The 20,397-nt window shown below is 48.9% G+C and overlaps 1 protein-coding gene across 1 annotated transcript in view; it reads right to left on the minus strand.

Moving 5' to 3' along the window:
* Positions 1 to 425: 425 nt before the first annotated feature.
* The window catches only part of LOC112263650 (B-cell lymphoma/leukemia 11A), a 45,367-nt gene continuing 25,395 nt past the window's right edge, over positions 426 to 20,397 (minus strand). Inside the window, 2 exon segments of the mRNA XM_042303904.1 lie at positions 426 to 802; positions 804 to 2,457. Coding sequence (XP_042159838.1) covers positions 478 to 802; positions 804 to 2,457 — 1,979 coding nt within the window. The 3' untranslated portion in view covers positions 426 to 477.

Below are 20,397 nucleotides of genomic sequence, written 5' to 3' on the forward strand. Positions count from 1 at the left end.
TTAACCCAGTAACGGACAGAAAATATTTTTAAAAGATCAGCCAAAATTTGACCCTGCTTTTTGTAGTTCAGGTTAGACCATTCACACTGCCCACCATGTTTCCAACACCAAACTGTACAAGATATGTAAAACAGTACGTATATGCAGCATGGGGGTTTTCTTCCTCTTATCTTTTTCTTTTTTTTAAATCAAAAGTACCAACCAACAGCAACACAATTACAACCAACCAACCAATGAAGGACAATTTTCTCTAAGTAGCCAAAACACACTGAGCATGCCGTCCAGTTACAAAGGTACAAAACATGTCAATTATTGCACAATAGAAAGGCTCAAAAGTGTTTGTGTCCGATGCAATAGTATTGCCCCAAATATGGATCAGCTTTTTCAAAGGTACAGGATTTTTGACTGGTGTCTAACCCTGTCAGTCTCCCCAGCTTTTGCCATGATTCAGCGAATCAGGGAGCTGCCCTCCCTCCCCTACTCAGTCTTAATTTCCAGGGTGGTTGGCATGGGTTGATCACTGTGCCACTTCTTCATGTGTTTCTCTAGAGTGCTGTACACACTGAAAGGCATGTGGCAGATTTCACATTTATAAACGTCCTTGCCCATCTGGCCGTGGGTCTTCATGTGGCGAGTGAGCTTGCTACTCTGGGCGCAGGCGTAGCTGCACAGGTCACACTTGTAGGGCCTCTCTCCCGTGTGGCTGCGCCGGTGCACTGTCAGGTTGCTGCAGTTCTTGAAGATCTTGCCGCAGTACTCGCATGTGTCGCTCCGCCGGCTGCCATCCTTGAGCTGGGGCGCCCGCCGCTCCCTGACAGGTGGGGGTGCTGGCCCCACTCCCCGTCCCGCTGTGGCCCGAGGCCCCGCAGCCGCCGTCCATCTCCTCGGGAGGCGTGGAGTAGCGCATGCTGCCGTTCTCGGAGGAGTGCTCGGAGGATGTGGCGAAGGGCGATTGTCTGGTGGAGTACTCTCCAAAGCTGAGTAAGGGGTCCTTGAGTTGTCGGGAGGCGGCATAGCCGGCCAGCCACTGGGAGTAGACGTTATCTGTGTTGGGGATGGTAGGCGTGGGAGGATCCAGTTCTTTCTCCACCTTGATACGCTTGGTCATGGTGCTGAGGGACCCGGGGCTCCCCATCAGGAGCTTCCTGGTCAGGGCCTCATTAGAGAGAGGACCCAGGCCATTGGCTGTTGGGGTGGTGCCACAGACCTTGTCGGCCCGGTCCGACTCCAGTGCCAAGTCCTCTTCACAGGCGTCCCGGGGAGTGCTCCGTCGGTGGGGATGGGAGTGGGGGTGGAGGGCCTGGCTGTTCTGGTGGTGCCGGGCCCCTTCCAACAGCAGGCTGAAATGATAATCGGTCTTCTCACCTTCCTCAGTCTCCATCTCTTCCTCTGCCTCCTCTCCTTCTTCCTCCTCTTCCTCCTCTTCTTCCTCGTCTCCCTCTTCCTCTTCATCTCCCTCCTCCTCCTCTTCTTCCTCTTCCTCCTCCTCACCATTCTCAAGCAGGCCGTTGTTCTCACTCTTGAACTTGGCCACCACGGACTTGAGGGCGCTGGTAGCGCTGCCCACCAGGTCGCTGGTGCCTGGGTCGGGTGAGCTGGAGGTGGATAGGCCGTCATCCGACTTGGTGTTGAGGGAGTTCTTCTGAGAGTGCGTCTTCATGTGGCGCTTCAGCTTGCTGGCCTGGGTGCAGGCGTGGTTGCACAGGTGGCATTTGTAGGGCTTCTCTCCTGTGTGGCTGCGCCGGTGCACGATCAGGTTGCTCTGGAACTTGAAGGTCTTCCCGCAGAACTCGCACGACTTGGCCTTGAGCGGCGTGGTAGGCTGGGCCGGGTTGGGGGTGGAGCGGAAGCCGGACGAGGGTGACTGGGAGGTGGAGAGGGGAGGCGTGGCTGAGAAGGGGGGCTTGGAGCCCGGCTGGAAGGGCTGCAGCAGCCGTTGTATGGGCTTGTTGGGCGACAGGGGTGGGGAGGCCCCCGTGGGGTTACCCGCCAGCTCCCGCAGTCTCCTTGAGAAGTCCATGGCGGGCGGTGGGTCCAGGACCACTGAGTTGAGCCGCATCACCCTGTCGAAGGTGCTCGGGTGATGGGTGGCCAGCGCCAGGTTCTCTGGGCTCAGGTGGTGCCGTGGAGGCGGACTAAACAGAGGAGGCGTCCGGGGGTAGCGCCCCTCGTGGGGGACAGAGGTGGCCCCTTCCCGGCCAGACCCGGACCCAGGCAATCTCAGCAGACTGAAGGGGCTCCCATCGGCCAGGTGGACACCGTGGAGGGGGGGCTGGGAGGTGCAGTCACCCCCCATCCCAGGCGGGGCGGCTACCCTGGGGGTGAGGGGGCTGCCTGGCTCGCTCTCCAGATAGATGCGGAAGCCGTGGGTGTTCTGGGCGTGCTGGAGCAGGAACCAGGCACTGCTGAACGGATGCTTGCAGGTCGTACACGTGTAACTACTGGGCTCATCCTTATCTGTGAATAGGAGAGAGAAAGAAGAAGGGTTACTTGACTGAAAGAGATTGAGGACCTCTAGGATTGCTAGACCGTGATACTTCATATTTCAGTTCGACACCAAAGATATCCATTGTATTTGATAAATAATTCAGCTTCAGTTTTTACCAGCTTAATTAATACACTGAGATTTAAACATGCATTCAATTACACAGCCCATCTAAACAACACCAGCAACGAGATCTCAATCAGTGTATACAATTTACACAGACAAGGAGGTAATTAGGAATATTTTAAACAATAATTGAATTTCAATGGCCCTTGCACGATGACCTGAGATTTGCCTGACAATGCGTTTGTAATCTCGTTAAACACACTCAACCATCCACCATAGATGCGTTTAGAGAATTAGAGGGGCTAAAGTAGAACATGTATCTAATGCTGACACATTTACATTTCACATTTTAGTCATTTAGCAGATGCTATTAGCCAGAGCGACTTACAGTTAGTGCATTCATCTTAAGATAGATAAGTGGGACAACCACAGCCATAGTAAATACATGTTCCTAAATAGAGTAGCTAACTAAAGTCAGAGCTAGTAAGGGGGAAAAAAGTTAATTAAATACTTTATAAAAATATAGAGTGATGGAAAAAAGTATTTGATCCCCTGCTGATTTTGTACGTTTTCCCACTGACAAAGAAATGATCAGTCTATAATTTTAATGGTAGGTTTATTTGAACAGTGAGAGACAGGATAACAACAAAAAAATCCAGAAAAACGCATGTCAAAAATGTTATACATTTATTTGCATTTTAATGAGGGAAATAAGTATTTGACCCCCTCTCAATCAGAAAGATTTCTGTCTCCCAGGTGTCTTTTATACAGGTAACGGGCTGAGATTAGGAGCACACTCTTATAGGGAGTGCTCCTAATCTCAGTTTGTTACCTGTATAAGACACCTGTCCACAAAGCAATCAATCAGATTCCAAACTCTCCACCATGGCCAAGAACAAAGAGCTCTCCAAGGATGCCAGGGACAAGATTGTAGACCTACACAAGGCTGGAATGGGCTACAAGACCATCGCCAAGCAGCTTGGTGAGAAGGTGACAACAGTTGGTGCGATTATTCGCAAATGGAAGAAACACAAAATAACTGTCAATCTCCCTCAGCTGGGGCTCCATGCAAGATCTCACCTCGTGGAGTTGCAATGATCATGAGAACGGTGAGGAATCAGCCCAGAACTACACGGGAGGATCTTGTCAATGATCTCAAGGCAGCTGGGACCATAGTCATCAACAATTGGTAACACACTACTCTGTGAAGGACTGAAATCCTGCATCGCCCGCAAGGTCCCTCTGCTCAAGAAAGCACATATACATGCCCTTCTGAAGTTTGCCAATGAACAGCTGAATGATTCAGAGGACAACTGGGTGAAAGTGTTGTGGTCAGATGAGACCAAAATGGAGCTCTTTGGCATCAATTCAACTCGCCGTGTTTGGAGGAGGAGGAATGCTGCATATGACCCCAAGAACACCATCCCCACCGTCAAGCATTGAGGTGGAAATATTATGCTTTGGGGGTGTTTTTCTGCTAAGGGGACAGGACAACTTCACCGCATCAAAGGGATGATGGACGGGGCCATGTACCGTCAAATCTTGGGTAAGAACCTCCTTCCCTCAGCCAGGGCATTGAAAATGGGTCGTGGATGGGTATTCCAGCATGACAATGACCCAAAATACACGGCCAAGGCAACAAAGGAGTGGCTCAAGAAGAAGCACATTAAGGTCCTGGAGTTGCCTAGCCAGTCTCCAGACCTTAATCCCATAGAAAATCTGTGGAGGGAGCTGAAGGTTCGAGTTGCCAAACCTTAATGACTTGGAGAAGATCTGCAAAGAGGAGTGGGACAAAATCCCTCCTGAGATGTGTGCACAAACCTGGTGGCCAACTACAAGAAACGTCTGACCTCTGTGATTGCCAAAAAGGGTTTTGCCACCAAGTACTAAGTCATGTTTTGCAGAGGGGTCAAATACCTATTTCCCTCATTAAAATGCAAATCAATTTATAACATTTTTGACATGCGTTTTTCTGGATTTTTGTGTTGTTATTCTGTCTCTCACTGTTCAAATAAACCTACCATTACAATTATAGCCGGATCATTTCTTTGTCAGTGGGCAAACATACAACATCAGCAGGGGATCAAATACATTTTTCCTTCACTGTATATATATATATATATATATATATATATATAGTACCAGTCAAAAGTTTGGACACACTTACTCAGTCCAAGATATTTATTTATTTGTACTATTTTCTACATTGTAGCATAATAGTGAAGACATCAAAACTATGAAATAACACATATGGAATCATGTAGTCACCAAAAAAGTGTTAAACAAATGAAAATATATTTCATATTTGAGATTCTTCAAAGCAAGCAGCTTCCTGAGATAGTCACCTGAAATGCATTTCAATTAACAGGGGTGCCGTGTTAAAAGTTCATTTGTGGAATTTCTTTCATTCTTAACGCGTTTGAGACAATCAGTTGTGTTGTGACAAGGTAGGGTGGTATACAGAAGATAGCCCTATTTAATAAAAGACCAAGTCCATATTATGGCAAGAACAGCTCAAATAAGCAAAGAGCAACATCAGTCCATCATTACTTTAAGACATGAAGGTCAGTGAATCCAGAAAATTTCAAGAACTTAGAAAGGTTCTTCAAGTGCAGTCGCAAAAACTATCAAGTGCTATGATGAAACTCTCTCTCATGAGGACCATCACAGGAAAGGAAGACCCAAAGTTACCTCTGCTACAGAGGATAAGTTCATTACAGTTACCAGCCTCAGAAATTGCAGCCCAAATAACTGCTGCACAGAGTTCAAGTAACAGACACATCTCAACATCAACTGTTCAGAGGAGACTGTGTGAATCAGGTCTTCATGGTAGAATTGCTGAAAAGAAACCACTACTAAAGGACACCAATAAGAAGAAGAGACTTGCTTTAGCCAAGAAACACAAGCAATGAACATTAGACCGGTGGAAATCTATCCCTTGGTCTGATGAGTCTAAATGTTTGATTTTTGTGTAGGTGAACGGATGATCTCCGCACATGTGGTTCCCACCGTGAAGCATGGAGGAGGAGGTGTGATGGTGTGGGGGTGCTTTGCTGGTGACACTGTCGGTGACAAAAAGGGAGCCAGGGAATGATTTGAGGGTGGTGCTATGAAAATGCATTTCATGTATTATTATTCTATTTGGGATAGTTTCATGGTTTACAGATTGATTTGAAATCCTCTCAGGTGTATAGAAAAGAAGAATAGAGAAAGGAGAAGTGAGATATGCAAAGTAGCACATTCTCTACACCACTCCTCAAATGTGCCTCTTCTCTTTCATCTCTGCTTTCGTTTCTTCTCTCCTTTTGTTTCTTATCCCTTTTTTCTGTTTTGTTTTATCTGTCAGGCAGGCAGGCAGACACTTAACCAAAAACATGAATGTGCTGCCAGCTATAAAGATTAGCCGTTGCTAAGATGGCGGACGGGGCAGAAGCCCAGCCTTGCTGTACCCCACTGTGGCTGTCGAGGCTAGGGGTGAGGAGGACACTGTGCAGGCTGGGCTCCTGCTGCTAGAGCAGCCTGAAGGAGGAGAAGAAGAATGCGATGAAAACAGATTCTCACGTGTCGGCCTCCCTGCCACCCTGTCGGCCTCCCTGCCACCCTGGCCCTCTCATGACAATCGCACTTAAAGAGTCACTCTTTTATATGTACGGCCCTTGTCAATGATATAGCTATACCCATTGATCCATTCATCCCTCAACTTTATAGCAAACTGAGTGGGGCCGTTTTGTTGTTTTCAAATCAAGGGTTGGGCCTTTAAAGGCCAGCAAGCAACAGGGAAATGTGCATCCAATCAAAGGCAGCTCCACAGAAACATTTTTTTTTCACTGAAAAGAGATCTGGGGGGCTGGCAAATTATGGATCATTACAATCCGCAAAAATTACAGTTAATTGCTGCCACCTGCAAGGGGCTCTGACCTCCTATGGATTTTTTCCATCATAAAAAGGCAATTTGCCCACATTCTGCCTTTCCACATATACTCACATATAAAAATGCACTGTGTTTTTTGGGGGGTCATTATATTGATGTAGTGGAGGTATAGCAGCTTATACACTTTATGTCAAATTTGATTTGATTTGATTTACATCTTATGTATTTCCAACATGTTTTTTTACTGAACAAAACCAAAGACCCACATTACTCTTAAAACGTTCCTTTACAATCAAGCTTTGTTGTCCAGTTCTGCTTGGATTTTACGGTGGTTCTGCAACCCTTTCCTGACAACACGTGCCACCCTACAGTCTCCCTATGTGGGGAAACTGATGTTGTTGAAAAGGACGAGGCAGGAGGAGAACGGCTCACGTGGCGTGTCCACCTTCTCTTCCTCTGAGGCCTTCACCTGTCTATCTGTCGGAGGAGGATCGAGGCACACGCGTGGGGTAGCGCGGTGTGAAGGTGCCAGGCGTGAAGTTGCCATTCGTAATGGCTGCCTGAGACGACAGTCGTGAAGGACAGCGGAGCGCCACAACGCGGCCGGCCCCTAAATCATTTGCCTATACATCAGAAAAATACATCTCTCGCTGTGCAATCATCTGGTCCAGATGACGTTTGAAACCTCCCTGCTCACGAGACGACAACACAGGACAGTGTGGATAATTGATGCCCTCGTCATATTGATTGGCACCGAGCCGGACCAATGTGACGTACCCATTCCCACCCGCCTGTCCGGCAGACACACAACAACAAAAAGAAGATATCTAAATTGGCCTTGACTAGACTATGGGTGCTTCTCAAATGGAACTCTATTCCCTATATAGTATTGACCAGGGCCCATAGGGGGCCATTTGGCACGCAGCCTATCCCTCTCTAATGATCCCGGCTCAAAGGGAAGGACAGCGTGTGAGGAAGCAGAGAAACACGTCCTGACAGGGCATTTGATGGCCTTGAAGATTATAAAAAGGGAAGGAATATGTGAGCTTGGGGGAATTATCTTCTGAAATTTCTCTAGTCCTCCAATGGAAAGAAAAAGAAGAGAACCCTTTCAGCGAGCGGTCTCCAGATTCTAGAAGCTCTAAAGCTAAAACTAAGTCGAGGTCCCTTTGAAATAGGACCAGGAGAGGAGAGACTGGGCTGAAACCAAGGCTGGGGAGAAGGATTACAGAGATAGGGGGGAGGGGAGGAGAGAGAGAGAGAGAGAGAGAGAGAGAGAGAGGGGGTGGGGGAGAGAAAGAATAAAAGATAAAAAACAGAGAGAGAAAGAGAGATAGCAAATAGAAGAGATGGAGAGAGGGAGCGTGAGAGAGCGAGAAAGAAAGAACGAAAAGAGGAATAACAGAAAAAGAGGATAACAAGCCTACCAAGGACATTGCAGCCCGTCGCAACACAAAGCAGAAGAGGGCTATTACAGTGTCTTCCTCTGTACAATGCACTGCTATCACCAGAGAATATGATCCGCAGCCATGCAAAGGAGCACAAGGACAAATGGGAAAGGACATGTTAAACAGCAAGATATTGCCCATATGGCCCATTCGGCGGGATCACATGTATTCCAATACTGTCTCAGCCAGTCAGACAGAAGGAGACAAGGCCGGGCTAGACAAAGCAATAGTGATGGGATGATTATAAACAGTCTAGTCTAGGGAGGTGCTGCAGCCTCCAGCCACTTTGTACACGCAGATCCAGACCCTCTCATTGTTCCTCTGATGCAATATGCACCTCCACACCCCCTACTCCCAACCCTCCGCTCCCGTAACCCCTCACCCCCTACACTAGTGTCAGTATCAGCCAGACCCCCTCCACCCCAATTGAACCCCTACCACTCAAACACAGCGACACACAAACAACAGCCGTTGGCTACAATCAACAATGACCTTGAACCCTGAGGTAACAAGTTCACAACGCCACGGTAACAACTCTCCGTCCCCAAGACAACTTTCTACTGTTCCTGCAAGGACTTGACTTTTCCACCATTTTGTTTTGTTCTTGACCAACCCCTGCTAAGTCTCTCTCTCCTCCTCCCGACCGTCCCAACTGGCTCTCACAGATATCGGTCATTGAGGTAATGGAGGAATGTTGTTATAGGATTAGCAAAGCATCGGAGGAGGAGAGAGAGAGCCAGGAGAACACTGTAGGTCAGCTCAGCCATTTTGGACTTCCACCTGAAAAGTGATTATACTAATAATGGTCCCTGCCAATATTCCTAAGTGTTTCTGGGTGTTGGTAGGAGTGATCGGGGAGGATATGGAGACCTCTTCAGAGTGCTGTGATAGAACGTGTAAATGTGACTACTAGTCTGTTCATGTCATTTGTGGATTCATGGACAAGAGACTGGTGATGGAGGAGGATGGGGGGGTCCAGTCTGCCATTATCTTTCCCATGTGTGTGTGTGTGTGTCTGCCCTCTCTCCATCAGTATTCACCCCAACGCGGTGTGTCCCAGGTGGTCGCGGCCCTGCTCGCTCTCTCTCTCTCTCTCTCTCTCTCACACACACACACACACACAGTTGCCTTTGTCCCAGGCCAGACTACTTTGTGGTGCACTGAGCCACTGGCCACCAACAAAGAGCCTGTTTGACCAACACTTGCTCTGAAACAAGGCCTGATGCAGGAAATGCGGCTTACCAACGAGAAAACACAGTGAGGGAGAAGAGAGAAGGGGAGAGCTAACAAACAGTCCATTCGGGGATTCCAGGTTTGAAAAACAGACAGTGTGGCAACAGCAAGGTTCAGTCAGACTGCTAACCCACTGACTACACACATCAAACGGAAAGGAAAGAAGACAGTCTGAGAGAAAGAGAAGAGAGAAGAGAGAGAGAGAGAGAGAGACAGAGAGAGAGAGAGAGAGAGAGAGAGAGAGAGAAGCGAGCAGAAAAAGACAGACTAGACACATCACAAGGAAAGAAAAGAGTCAGAGAGAGAGACTGCTAACGAGCAGAAAAAGACAGACTAGACACATCACAAGGAAAGAAAAAGAAAGAGAGTCAGAGAGAGCGAGCGAGCAGAAAAAGACAGACTAGACACATCACAAGAAAAGTCAGAGAGAGAGAGAGAGAGAGAGAGAGAGAGGCTGGCGAGCAGAAAAAGACAGACTAGACACATCACAAGGAAAGAAAAGAGTCAGAGAGAGAGCAGAAAAAGACAGACTAGACACATCACAAGGAAAGAAAAGAGTCAGAGAGAGAGAGAGAGAGAGAGAGAGCGAGCGAGCAGAAAAAGACAGACTAGACACATCACAAGGAAAGAAAAGAGTCAGAGAGAGAGAGAGAGACCGAGACAGAAAGAAAGAACTTGGCTGGCATGAAGGGAGATTTACTGTGAGATAACTGACTACGTGAAGCCTGGTGGTCTTTGGTTTGGGCACTAGCTCTGTCTAGCTGTGTACTGTGCCAGTAAGTAATGTGTTCTGTGTTGGTTCGACTCTCAAATCACTTTCATACTTATTACCTTTCCACAGTCATGAAAGATGATAGGAGCAGCCAGGACTGGGACGGTGTTTCTCTGACCCACTAGAACCATTAGAGACAGATGATAGGAGCAGCCAGGACTGGGACGGTGTTTCTCTGACCCACTAGAACCATTAGAGACAGATGATAGGAGCAGCCAGGACTGGGACGGTGTTTCTCTGACCCACTAGAACCATTAGAGACAGATGATAGGAGCAGCCAGGACTGGGACGGTGTTTCTCTGACCCACTAGAACCATTAGAGACAGATGATAGGAGCAGCCAGGACTGGGACGGTGTTTCTCTGATCCACTAGAACCATTAGAGGATAGGAGCAGCCAGGACTGGGACGGTGTTTCTCTGACCCACTAGAACCATTAGAGACAGATGATAGGAGCAGCCAGGACCGGGACGGTGTTTCTCTGACCCACTAGAACCATTAGAGACAGATGATAGGAGCAGCCAGGACTGGGACGGTGTTTCTCTGACCCACTAGAACCATTAGAGACAGATGATAGGAGCAGCCAGGACCGGGACGGTGTTTCTCTGACCCACTAGAACCATTAGAGACAGATGATAGGAGCAGCCAGGACTGGGACGGTGTTTCTCTGACCCACTAGAACCATTAGAGACAGATGATAGGAGCAGCCAGAACCGGGACGGTGTTTCTCTGATCCACTAGAACCATTAGAGACAGACGATAGAGCAGCCAGGCCTGGGACGGTGTTTCTCTGATCCACTAGAACCATTAGAGACAGATGATAGGAGCAGCCAGGCCCGGGACGGTGTTTCTCTGACCCACTAGAACCATTAGAGACAGATGATAGGAGCAGCCAGAACCGGGACGGTGTTTCTCTGACTCACTAGAACCATTAGAGACAGATGATAGGAGCAGCCAGGACTGGGACGGTGTTTCTCTGACCCACTAGAACCATTAGAGACAGATGATAGGAGCAGCCAGACTGGGACGGTGTTTCTCTGACCCACTAGAACCATTAGAGACAGATGATAGGAGCAGCCAGAACCGGGACGGTGTTTCTCTGATCCACTAGAACCATTAGAGACAGATGATAGGAGCAGCCAGGCCCGGGACGGTGTTTCTCTGACCCACTAGAACCATTAGAGACAGATGATAGGAGCAGCCAGAACCGGGACGGTGTTTCTCTGACCCACTAGAACCATTAGAGACAGATGATAGGAGCAGCCAGAACCGGGACGGTGTTTCTCTGACTCACTAGAACCATTAGAGACAGATGATAGGAGCAGCCAGAACCGGGACGGTGTTTCTCTGATCCACTAGAACCATTAGAGACAGATGATAGGAGCAGCCAGAACCGGGACGGTGTTTCTCTGATCCACTAGAACCATTAGAGACAGATGATAGGAGCAGCCAGGACTGGGACGGTGTTTCTCTGATCCACTAGAACCATTAGAGACAGATGATAGGAGCAGCCAGAACCGGGACGGTGTTTCTCTGATCCACTAGAACCATTAGAGACAGATGATAGGAGCAGCCAGAACCGGGACGGTGTTTCTCTGATCCACTAGAACCATTAGAGACAGATGATAGGAGCAGCCAGGACTGGGACGGTGTTTCTCTGATCCACTAGAACCATTAGAGACAGATGATAGGAGCAGCCAGAACCGGGACGGTGTTTCTCTGACCCACTAGAACCATTAGAGACAGATGATAGGAGCAGCCAGAACCGGGACAGTGTTTCTCTGACCCACTAGAACCATTAGAGACAGATGGTTACAGAGGACAAATTCACTGTAGGCACACACTGCACAATAGACAGAGCCGAGAGGGAGAGACAAAAAGTGTGTCTGTCTGATTGTGTGTTCTTCTAAGAGTCTCAGTGTGTGTGAATTCCATTCATATATGAGTGTGTGTGTGTGTTTTCTGTGTGTGTGTGTGTGTGTTTTCTCTGTGTGTGTGTGTGTGTTTTCTGTGTGTGTGTGTGTGTTTTCTCTGTGTGTGTGTGTAATGTGTCTGTCCGATGTCCGTTTCCTTTCCCGACCGCTGGACCTCTCCATCTCCAGTCGGTTGAACTCTGTTTGAGCTGACCAGAAAGGGCATCCATCCATCTACATGACCCCCTGTCTCTCCCTATAGCCCAGTCAGAGGGCTCCACACTCGGGCATCTCGGTCCCTGTAATGGGCCTGGTCTGTTTGTTCTCCCCTGTAGGTCATTATATGCTATCTGCTGCTTACTGAGCGCTGTGTGTGTGTGTGTGTGTGTGTGTGTGTGTGTGTGTGTGTGTGTGTGTGTGTGTGTGTGTGTGTGTGTGTGTGTGTGTGTGTGTGTGTGTGTGTGTGTGTGTGCGGTCATAAGAAAGACATAATGGTGCAGTATATAGACCCCTGGGTCATGAGGTTTAAACCAGTACAGTTAACGAGCCAATTACATAAACTCTTGCATTAGACACGGCCTATTATGGACAATGATAATGTCCTTCACATTGTCATTGTTAACAGTTGTGTCCTTCAAGTCAAGCAGAGTGGATGGACAACAGAAATGAAAGGAGATATCAGGGAAACCCCAGACTGCCGTGTGCCTGTTTCAATACATTATTCTACAGGTACTGTAGACGAGAAGACTTAATCAAGTCGGGTTATTTTTGGACGACTTCCCAGGCGGGCTGGGCTGTGTATCTTAGGGCGAGAGAGCAGAGATGAACATGGGCTGAAAGACTAGACGTTAGAGACTAGAGTGGACGTGTCGATTGCTCATTGGAAACGCACACAGCTTTGCTGATATCAGTGAGGGAATAGCTGTAAAGAGATGTTTCCCCTCCATTTAGTTGTGTATTTCTTTCTAAGGGAGGGGGCCCCTTTGAGCACGCCATGCAGTAGGTCAGCAATCACTGTAGCAGCTTTTCACTGGAGGGCCCAGACAGTGTTGAGAGAAGGAGAGAAGAAGAGGAGGAGCGGAGGAGAAGAGGAGAGGGGAGGGTGTTTAGGGTAGGGGGTAGTGGGGGTTAGGGCTAGGGGGCATCTACAGGCAGGGACCTGCAGACTGGCGAGGCCACGAGAAGCTGGAAGGCTGGGAGGATACACAACACACACACACACATACACTCCCAGCCACACTCACACACACTCCACTCCCTCCACTGAGAGAATCCCTCCAGGGTGAGCAAACACTTCTGTCTGTCTGGTTCCGGTGTCTCACTCAATTCAATTCAAAGGGCTTCATTGGCATGGGAAACATATCTATTTCATGGGAAACATAGGTTTACATTGACAAAGCAAGTGAAATAGATCATAAACAAAAGTGACATAAACAATCAAAAATGAACAGTAAACATTACACTCACAAAAGTTTCAAAGAAATAGAGACATTTCATATTATTGTCTATATGCAGTTTCGTAATGACGTGCAAATAGTTAAAGTACAAAAGGGAAAATAAATAAACATAAATATTGGTTGTATTTACAATGGTGTTTGTTCTTCACTTGTTGCCCTTTTCTTGTGGCAACAGGTCACAAATCTTGCTGCTGTGATGGCACACTGTGGTATTTCAGACAGTAGAAATGGGGGTTTATCAAAATTGGATTTGTTTTAGAATTCTTTGTGGGTCTGTGTAATCTGAGGGAAGTACGTGTCTCTAATATGGTCATACATTTGGCAGGAGGTTAGGAACTCTCTCGCTCTCTCTCTCTCTCTCTCTGTACCCCTTCACTCATACTTTCTCTCTCTCTCACTCTCACACTCTCTCTCTGTACCCCTTCACTCATACTTTCCCTCTCTCTCTCTCTCTCTCTCTACCCCTTCACTCTTTCTCTCTCTATCTCCCCTTCTCTCTGTACCCCTTCACTCATACTTTCCCTCTCTATCTTCTCTCCCTCATGCCAGCATACTCCCTGTTCCTCCTCCCTCCTTTCTTTACCAGTATTTTCTTATATTTATGATAACAGCACTGAGAAGGGTCAGTCTCCCTCCCTCTCGCCGTCTCTCTCCATCTCCTCTTGCTCTGTTTTCCCTCCGGAGCCTCTACCCTTGGCCTCGCCCCACCCTGCCCTCCCAGGCACCTACTCTCCACCTACTCTCCTTCCATCAGGGTTAGGGAGGAGGAGAGAACTATACAGGTGTTTTGTATTTTCCTCCCCCTCTCCATGCTCTCTGATCTAACTCACTTCACTGGAAATCATATTCCAAGAAGACATAAGCGCATACGGGCCTAACCGAATGGACTGGCTCGTTCACAGGACGGAGGGAGAGAGGGGGAGGAAGAGAGGGAGGGGGAGGCAGGGAGGGAGGGGGGGGAGGAAGAGAGAGAGGGGGGAGGAGAGAGAGGGAGAGAGGGGGAGGAAGAGAGGGAGGGGGAGGAAGGCAGGCAGGGAGGGAGAGGGGGAGGAAGAGAGGGAGGGAGAGGGGGAGGATGAGAAGGAGAAGGAGGGGGAGGAAGGCAGGGAGGAGGTAGAGAGAGAGAGAGAGAGAGAGAGAGAGAGAGGGAGGGGGATGGCAGGGAGGGAGCGAGAGAGAGGGCGGGGGGGAGAGAGAGAGGGGGAGGGAAGGCAGGGAAATGGGGAGGAACAGAGGGAGGGGGGTGGAAGGGAGGGAGGGAGAGAGGGGGGAGGGGAGGGGAGGGGGAGGGGAGGGAGAGAAATGGGGAGGAACAGAGGGAGGGGGAGGAAGGCAGGGAGGGAGAGAGGGTGAGAGAGAGGGGGGGAGGGAAGAGAGAGAGAAAGGGGAGGAACAGAGGGAGGGGGAGGAAGGCAGGCAGGGAGAGAGAGAGAGGGAGGGGGAGGTAGAGAGAGAGAAAGGGGGAGGAACAGAGGGAGGGGGAGGAAGGCAGGGAGGGAGAGAGAGAGAGAGGGGGAGGTAAAGAGAGAGAAAGGGGGAGGAACAGAGGGAGGGGGAGGAAGGCAGGGAGGCAGAGAGAGAGAGGGGGAGGTAAAGAGAGAGAAAGGGGGAGGAACAGAGGGAGGGGGAGGAAGGCAGGGAGGGAGAGAGAGAGAGAGGGGGAGGGAGAGAGAGAAAGGGGGAGGAACAGAGGGAGGGGGAGGAAGGCAGGGAGGGAGAGAGAGAGAGAGGGGGAGGGGAGAGAGAGAAAGGGGGAGGAACAGAGGGAGGGGGAGGAAGGCAGGGAGGGAGAGAGAGAGAGAGGGGGAGGTAAAGAGAGAGAAAGGGGGAGGAACAGAGGGAGGGGGGAGGAAGGCAGGGAGGGAGAGAGAGAGAGAGGGGGAGGGAGAGAGAGAAAGGGGGAGGAACAGAGGGAGGGGGGAGGAAGGCAGGGAGGGAGCGAGGGTGAAGTATTCCAGATGTGTTTCCTTCTCCCTCTGACCACCGTCCCCATCAGACAAGGTAGGAAGCCATTACTCGCCAAGTCCGCTCTCATTCTCACAAGGATCTGGACGACAGAGAACGTGGCTATCAGAACAATCTGACCTTCCAAAAGGGGGAAAACTCACTGTCTTTTCTACACTTTTCTACAACATTTACTCATGACCAAACAAAGGTTGCTTCAGACACCTTGTTACTGTATGTTTCCCTCGCTCTCTCTGGGCACGTCGAGGCGCTAGACAACCAGTGGCTTGGAAAGGTCATGTGAGCCGCGGCCAATCAGAGGAGCCTGTTCGAGCATATGACGCCCCAAGGCATTGTGGGGAATGGGGTAGAATGAAAAAAATGGGACAGAAGACAACGAGACCAGTGTGTCGGAGGAGTCGCCCGCAGCGTCCTTAAACACGCTACCCATCTGCTGTGTTCCCGACTGCGGTTACACAGTGGTCACAGTGTGGTCAGCTGGTTAAATAGTTCAAGGTCAATCGTCGTCAATAGACTCTGCTGCTGCTCTGCGGTTAAGGTTAGTCCACGGTCAAACTCAACCAGCATCACAACTCTTAGTGGTGTAAAGCAGAGACGAGAGAGGTGAGTGCTCGTCTATAATGCAGCAACATGGTAAGTATTTCATTGGACGTTGTAAAGAGTTGGATTTCTTTCCTCTGATCGGGTTTAAATCAAACTGCCTTGAATCATGTCACACCAGAAGTCTATTCCAGAGTAACACCGCACACGAGGACAACGTCAAATCTCAAGCAGTATGTATGTAGAGATAGCAAGACCAGCATGCTGAGCCCACACAATGTCCCAGTCCAGTCCAACACCCCTACTGCTGTTTATTCCTAACTAATTCATAAAGGACTTCAGGGAAACGGTGCAAGAACCCGGAAACAAGTTCCAAACGGTATTAATATTGCAATATCGCCTCCTGTTCAACAAGCCACAACTCCCCCTCACCCTAGCCCCCTCCCAGCCCCCTCCGAGTCATTGACAATAGCAGGAAGAGACACACAGCGCACTTTCGGGAAGTGGTCGTGCACGCTCGACGCTGACCTACAAACCGTTTTTTTTTGTGTCGGCTTACGCCAAGACAAGTTCACCGCTCGAACCACACGTGTCCTTCTCCTCGCTTTCTATCTCACAACATTTGAAAGCCCATTTACTGTGAAGAGGAGTGCGGGAAAAGAAGGAGGAAAAGGAGGGGTGGAAAGGAGGGGAAGCATGGGAAGCAGTAAACGCCACAAGTGTAACGTTGACCCTCCATAACAGTCTGTAAGATGGAATGGGCCATACGCTTGGCGAAGGCAGCCCACGCTCCCCACTACTCTTCATCTTAGGGCCTTGCCGTACCAGATTCCATGCAGTCTCTCTCTTAATTAGACACATGTGGTCTCTAAGACTCTAATCTATGCCATGTCACAGTACTCTGTAGACTAGAGCAGAGCAGGGCTCAAACTCACCAAGCGCCTGATCTGGGATCAGGTCCCCTCCTCTTATTCATCATGACGGAAAAGTCCAACCTGATCCTAGGTCAGAACTCTTATTCAGAGATGCTTTGTTGAATACAGGCCCTGGGCAGAGCCAGGGAGGAGAAAGGGAGGGGCGCTAGGACCCTTGGAGTTGAAATGGCCCACCGTCACCACCTCTCTCATTTCTACCACAGCCTGTCCTGAAGTGGGTCTGCTTTGTATAAGCAGATGTATTTGATAGACGTTATTTTGTGATTTGGCTAAGAGTCACAGGCAGCACTACATTTGAAAGCCCAAATTCACTAAACATGTTGGTATTCACCTCGGGTTACAGCCTGTTTTCAGCTAAATACAGTACATTGAATGCGATGCTACCGAGCTACGTGGAATCTAGCCAGGCTATTCCCAGAGAGTCTCTTCTTCTCAGTCCTCATGCATAGGCATACTATAACACTAACACCAATGAGTTCATAAGAATTAAATAGGTAACCAGCCTGGAAGTTGTTTCCCTGTAGCCAGCTGGAGCCTATAAATGGTGATTTTAACAAGGCGCGTGCCTAAGATCTCAAACCATGCTGGAATGTTACCTGTGAACCCGTGCCAACAATCTGTCCCAAGGCCCTATAGATAACCACAAGGCAGAGAAGTGTATAGCAGTATTGCAGCCCAGAACTAAGGGAGGGCAGAGGGGACGAGAGGAGGGGGCGAGAGAGAGGGCCGAGAGAGAGGGGTGAGAGAGAGGGGTTAGAGAGAGGGGTGAGAGAGAGGTCTGAGAGAGAGGGCAGAGAGAGAGGGCCGAGGGGTAGGAAAGGGGGACACAATATTGATAAACTCCCATATCTATTGGGTGAAATATCACAGTAGCAAGATTTGTGACCTGTTGCCACAAGAAAAGGGCAACCAGAGAAGCACAAACACCATTGTAAATACAACCCATATGTATGTTCATTTATTTTACCTTGTGTACTTTAACTATTTGCACATAATATGACATTTGAAATGTCTGTATTCTTTTGGAACTTTTGTGAGTGTAGTGTTTATTGTACATTTTTATGCAATTAACATATGTTTCCCATGCCAATAAAGCCCTTAAATCGAATTGAATTGAGAGAGAGGCTGCCCTAGCCCAGTGACTCTGTCTCAAGCATTCAACGGTCAACAGTTAAATCCAAAACAGACAAAGAATTCCTTATCTTTTTCGTTGCATGCCATCTCACACATTTTCTGTTTATACATTCCCCCCGTTCGGTGAGGGGAGGGAGGGTTTGAAGGCAGGAGAGAGGGAGGGAGAGAGGGAGGGAGGGAGGGAGGGAGGGAGAGCAGGAGTTCTAGAAGAGAAGCTATGTTCCTTTAGTGACAACTGGATTTATACACAGACAGCTGCAACGAGCAGGATACCCACACAGCACTGTCCAGCCATACTCTTTAACACACACACAGACAGGAGTGCACTGACACACGCACACTCGCACACGCACACACACACACGCACACATGCACACACACACATGCGCACACACACACGCACGCACACACACGCACACACACAGGACCCACAAACTCACTGAGAGACATTCCACACAGGCACTGGGCAAGACGGCACACATACGTGGCCCCCCGTGGGCCAGAGTTGGATCAAAACATCATTTTGAAAGATGTCCAATGACTTCTGAGTTGTGGATACATTTTCAACGAGTGAGCAGAGCGAGTATCGGCTTGAATTTTCTCTCCCCTTTTGCCAATGCCCACAGCGTGAGGAAACTGGGATGTGCAGCGACTAAAGAGGGTACGGCTGACTGTCAACGTTGTCTGGAACAGAGAAGAACAGCTAGGGAGAAGATTTATGTGGCAGATGTTTGTGCCCTAGCTGTTCTCTAGCAGACAATAAAAACTGAATTGACAGAGAGAGTGAGAGAGCGCCATGTTTAAACAGTGGAGAGTGGGGCCTCACAATGGAACATTGAAGCAGTGTGGTACCACATGAGATGTATCAATTGTCATTGGCAGTAGAAAAATGATACACATGTACAGTGAAGCCTAACGTGTACATCTACAGACAACCAGTGCCAGTGCAAATAAACAGTACACTCTGAAACTGGTGCTGTCCAGACTCTAAAAGGGTTATCCAGCTGGCCCCATAAGAGGACCCTTTGAAGAACCCATTTTGGTTCCAGGTAGAACCCTTTCCCCAGAGGGTTCTACATGGAAACTGAAAGTTCTACCTGGAACCAAAATGGGTTCTACCTGGAACCAAAAAGGCTTATCCTATGGGGACAGCTGAACCCTTTTGGGAACTCTTTTTTTCTAAGCGTGTACCCGTTTCAGAGGGCCTGCGTCACACTAGGGGAAACTACCAGCACTCATGCCACACGAGTCAAGTCACACACACTTTGACACACACACTCCGACACCCGTCTGGTGTCACCCCTAACGGCTACAGCTCTGTCACGCTTTGGGGCTACACTGATCCCCCCCCCATGCACCCCCGTTAACGGTGGCAACTCATGTTCCCACGGCGACGAGAGGGGAATTGATGGCTTCTCAGAGACGCCATACTCAGAAGGTGAACTGTAACTGGGCTCGGGTTTATGCTGGGTCAATATGTATATACTGGTCTCTAAGCCTGATATGATGTTCAGGAGAAATACTGGGGGAAATGAGAGATGAGAAACTTGCTCAGCGACTTGTTCAGCTATAGAGCGACGGGCGTAATCATTTCTGATGGACACCTTTACAGAAGGAGATTGTAGAAGAGGATGAACAGATATAATGAGTTTGCTTAGAAAAAAAGTCAAGCCTATACAATTTATAATGATTGTTGTATGGCAAGAGTCAAGGAGATAAAATATGAAGGGAGGTAGTGGGAAATAGGGGATAGTATATACTATTTTTGAGAGAGGGCAGAGGGAGAAAAAATGAAAAACAAAAGAGTGTTGTTGGACAGAAACACAGACAGACAGACAGACACAACAGACAACCAGAGAGCCCATCCTTGAGGGGTGCTAGATTACATTAGCGCCAGCTGCTTCCTTTGTGTGGTTTTACGGTTGAGGGCCCGAAAAGCTGCTAAAATTTCACTTCATCTGCTCCAGAAACCCAAGTGTCAGCCACTCAAATGGGGGCTAAAAGCACCACTCTCAGATAACTAAAGGGAAAATACGCTAATAATAGCTGCCCAGAGCTTCTCAGGCAGCCCATAGGCGAAGCCGCGACCGGGCATCCATTTTGTGTAAGCAAAGTAGGTGGCGTTTTAGTGCATAGGAAACTGGCTGCCCCTGTGTGCGACTGGCCAGTGGTAGAGCCCTAATGGTGGTGGTGGTCAGAGCCACCAGAGAACCAGACAGCTTCCCCACCTCTCCCCCTGGTCTGTTCATCCTCTAGTGATTAGCCTATGCTAACCCGCACTTTCTTTTCAGCCACCGGCGGGACCGCTACCCAACAACAGCTGTGGGCACTTTGGCTTTAAATTAAGCGGGGAGATATGGTGGGGGGGTTAGGTAGTATGAACACCAACAATGTAAAACTGAACAAAATTCCAGAAAACTTGCAATACACAAACGTGTGTGCCTGCATTTAGCATGTGTGTGTGTGAGACAGATAAAGAGAGGAAGAGAGGCCCCTCTGCGCCGACCCTCAGATAATGACATGACAGGATCCAGACAGGGACGACGGAGTATAGGGGGAGGAGGATACGTGGTGAGGGAT

The sequence above is a fragment of the Oncorhynchus tshawytscha genome, linkage group LG02, assembly GCF_018296145.1.
Source record: "Oncorhynchus tshawytscha isolate Ot180627B linkage group LG02, Otsh_v2.0, whole genome shotgun sequence".
Classification (NCBI taxonomy): domain Eukaryota; kingdom Metazoa; phylum Chordata; class Actinopteri; order Salmoniformes; family Salmonidae; genus Oncorhynchus; species Oncorhynchus tshawytscha.